At 32.6% G+C, this 3,739-nt stretch overlaps 1 protein-coding gene across 2 annotated transcripts in view; it reads left to right on the forward strand.

Moving 5' to 3' along the window:
• The window catches only part of LOC106677230 (uncharacterized), an 11,148-nt gene that overhangs the window by 5,639 nt on the left and 1,770 nt on the right, over nt 1-3,739 (forward strand). For both annotated transcript variants that reach the window (XM_067048864.1, XM_067048863.1), the window contains one exon: nt 2,415-2,597. In XM_067048864.1, coding sequence (XP_066904965.1) covers nt 2,415-2,597 — 183 coding nt within the window. The remainder of the gene's footprint in view (nt 1-2,414; nt 2,598-3,739) is intronic.

A 3,739-nucleotide genomic window follows, 5' to 3' on the forward strand; every position in this document is an offset into this window, starting at 1 on the left:
CATCTTGGCATCACAAAGTTATTATAAACAATGAAACTTGGTTAGTTTGCTTTTTGGATAAACAAAACAATGAATATTAAAATGATACATAAAATAAAACATATTAAAACCATTTATATATCAAAATATACTATTTACTACAAAAGGAGCATATTACAATATATATATATATATATATATTCATTTGTACCTGCGCACAGACTTGTACTTGCAGCCTGATTCCGGAATAATTTGTTTATTCTGCTGCCTCTCAGTCTGTTCATTTTCATGTGTGGTATAAAAATTAAAATTTAGATAGACTGTATTTATTAAAGTGATCTCCCGTACTAATGATCCACTTAAAAAAAGATTTGAAAAGGACTTACTAACAATGCTTCAGGTGTACATGAGGGTGGCAGAAACCAGATAGAGACTTAGAAACAAGAAGAAACTGCTTAAAATTATGCGGGTACAAAAGATTATGTGCACACTGAATCAGCAGTGGTAGACCAGATTATCTGGTTCAGAAAACCAGCGTGCATCTTGGACGAATCCTAACCCAGCTTACTTTACTATAAGTAAGGGTAAGGAGCTACACAGACATGTATATGTACCTTTTGGTTTCTTTACCTAAATTTCTGTGCCCCTTTACACTGTTGAAGATAGGATTGTAGATCTGGTTGGGTTTGGATATCCTTTTGCTCCTTCTTAATTAATCTTTCCCATATTGTTATTGACTGTAGCCAGATAGATGAATTCCTATAAGACTGTAAGTATTTCCCTATTACAGATCAGCTGAATGTTCTTTTGATCCTTTCTTAATAAAACCAAGACTCTTGGAGGTGTTTATAGTCATCTCTTTGCAGAGGAGCTCTTCCTGCCATTACACAAGGGCTAACTGGAGCTTGTTTTTTATATGTACAATCAGTATGATATCATCAGTATACAGCAGGCTTAGAAAAATAACATTCTTCAAGTTCCATTTTCCAGAGGCTATACTGGTATTATGGTGCTCACGAACTTAATTGATTTCATCCATTAATATGACAAATCAAAGGGGATTTATGTTGTCTTCTTGTCCCACACTTTTGTCAATGTGAAAAGGATAACCTCACTTCTATTGATTCTCAAAACTCCTTTTGGTTCCTGGTAAGCTGATTTGATAGCTGTGATAGAATAGTCTGGATTTTTTTTAAAAGTATCTCATATTTCTTTTCTGGGGACAGAGTTTAATACTGCCTTAAGATCCCAAAGTGCAATATACATATGTATTTGTCCCTGCTTTCAGTGCTGTGTAATGCTTATTAGTATGAACATGTAAGTCTTGAGCCTGCTGCTCTGGACAAAAGCCCACTTGTTCCTGTTCTATTTGGTTCTCAATTATGAAGATTAGTGTCTTTTTTAGGATTGAGATTTATAGTTTGTAAGTCAGTGAAAGTTAGCTTATAGGTCTATAATTTTGGTCGGTGAAGCTACCTTTCCTATTAATAGGAACAATAATGCTTAACTTGCAATCCCTTGGGATAAATTTTTATTTATTTTAATTTCAGTACTTCTGGAGTTATGCCACCTCTTTCTGCCATTTCACCCATTAAAAGTATTGGATGGCATATTTTAACTCTTCTTCCTCAATGACGTCTAGGCTTTCCAGAATATTGTTTTCCACAGTATGTTCTATTGGTTCATTAGATTCTTTCCCTTAGAGTGTCTTTGAAAGAACTACTTCCACTACTTGAGAATTATATATTTTCTGTAATAATCATGCCACTTGAATCTTTGACGCTTATCCTTGGCCCACCAATGCCCAAGCCAGTTCTGTTTACCCTGACTATGAAGTCAGGGTATACAGGGTTCATTTTCCAAACTTCTCCCAAGATGTTTCTTTTTACTTGCCAGACCACTCTTTTTTATTGATTTCTGGCCAAGTGGTATTTAGTTTTTTGAGTTTTTGTCTTAAAGATAGACTTCCACAATTTCTTCTTCATTCTCAACACTGCTTACTTTTTAGTTCCACCACTCTGTGTACTTTTATTTGCTTCAAATTTTTAATGAACTTCAAACTTCTCTTGCTGTATTCAGGAAAGAGGTTTTTAAACAATATCATAGTTGTTTAAATACTACTTCTACATCACTCTCTAGACTCAAGGTTCTTAGTTTTCTGGTGTTAAAGATTTTTTATATTTACATTTATTTTTGGCAAGTGCTCTACAGATTGGAGTGGGATAAGAAATACTTGTATTTTTCATGTAATATCTCTTTATTTGTTCATTCAGAAGATAAGTGTTGTACTATTTTGTAAATAAATTAAATTTTTACTCATTCAATAAGTCACAAGGGTCCTTATTTGGAAAGAAGAAAAAGAAGACAATTTCATTTAACATACAAGGTGTGAGCAAATATTTAATAAATAGCTGTAAATATTTATTTTGTTTTAGTCTCTGGTTTCCAGCAGTGAAGAAAATAAGATAGTACTATGTAAGTTAAAAGAATACTTGAAGAGATTAAGTCTACTCAATGCACAAATAAGATCACCTGAATCAACAAATGCTCATAAAGATCAAAATGAATTTGGAAATTATACTGCCGATCTCTATAAAAAGATGCAAAACCTTGAAACTGTAAGTTATGTGATCCAATTGATAATGTGAAATTATTTATTGTTAATTTCAGAATTTGCCACTGTTTATACAAATGTACAATTACCAGTTTTTGCACTAAAATTATTGAGAAATATCATAATTAGTAATAGAACAAAACGCAAGTAAATCAATCTTGTAAATAAAAAACAATAGGCACCTAAAATATACTTCCTAAAAATTTGGAACAAAACCGAATCTGAAAATGTGATCTTTAATCCAAAAAAAAATGTTTACACAAACTTTAAAAATATTTGTATGATGTTTAAAACACTGCTTTCAGCGATCTTGAAGTCGTTTGTATTATGCTTTTAAAAGCAATACATCAATGTACCCTTGCCTTCCAAATTATTTTTTGTAGAAATAGTTTAATTTTTATTTGAGTGGTAGTGAACAAATAAATGAGTAATGAGACTTAGAAACAAGTTAATTTATTTGATACCAACTTAAATTTTATACATTATATTCTTCTACATAAAAAACAACAGCCACTGACCTGTTTTCCTGCAGCAGCACTGAGGTACTTTAATCTTAGATCAAAATACCTCAATAATAGTAGAAGTTGCCAACAAAGCAAGTTTCTTGAAAGCATCTTTCTGCTGCTCTGCAACATTTTCATGCAATAGAAACATTATAGGAGCAGCATTTTCCCATATAGTTGACGATCCTAAGAAATGCCCTTGCTTCTTCTTTGCAATGTGATGGACAGAAAGTTCTTCACTTTTGATGGATTAGGTTTCAACCCTGGTCAATGTGCTTGGGCCCAGAGAGGCCAATTTCAATTTTTACTGTGTTAAATTTCTAACTTTATTCTTGGGCTCTTTTCAGTAGTTTAGAAAATTTCTGTTATGATCTTCTAAGGTTTGAACTTCATTGTCTCCTCTACAAAATAAAATAATGTAATCTGCAATTGCTTGCACTCCTTCCAATTCTTTAGTGATAGCTCCAACCCTCTGAATAGTGTGATGTTACTCTATTATCGTTTGGTCTATGGGGAAATTGATGTAGATAAGCTGAACTGTCAGTTTAATTTGGACATGTAGTCATTTCAATATCCATCAGTTTGTTCTATCATCCCTTCAAAGCTACCAGGTCATTCAAAAAGTCCTGTCGTTTTTTTGGGG

Source organism: Halyomorpha halys, unplaced genomic scaffold, assembly GCF_000696795.3.
Source record: "Halyomorpha halys isolate HHAL.00 unplaced genomic scaffold, Hhal_1.1 Scaffold91.1, whole genome shotgun sequence".
Taxonomy (NCBI): Eukaryota; Metazoa; Arthropoda; class Insecta; order Hemiptera; family Pentatomidae; genus Halyomorpha; species Halyomorpha halys.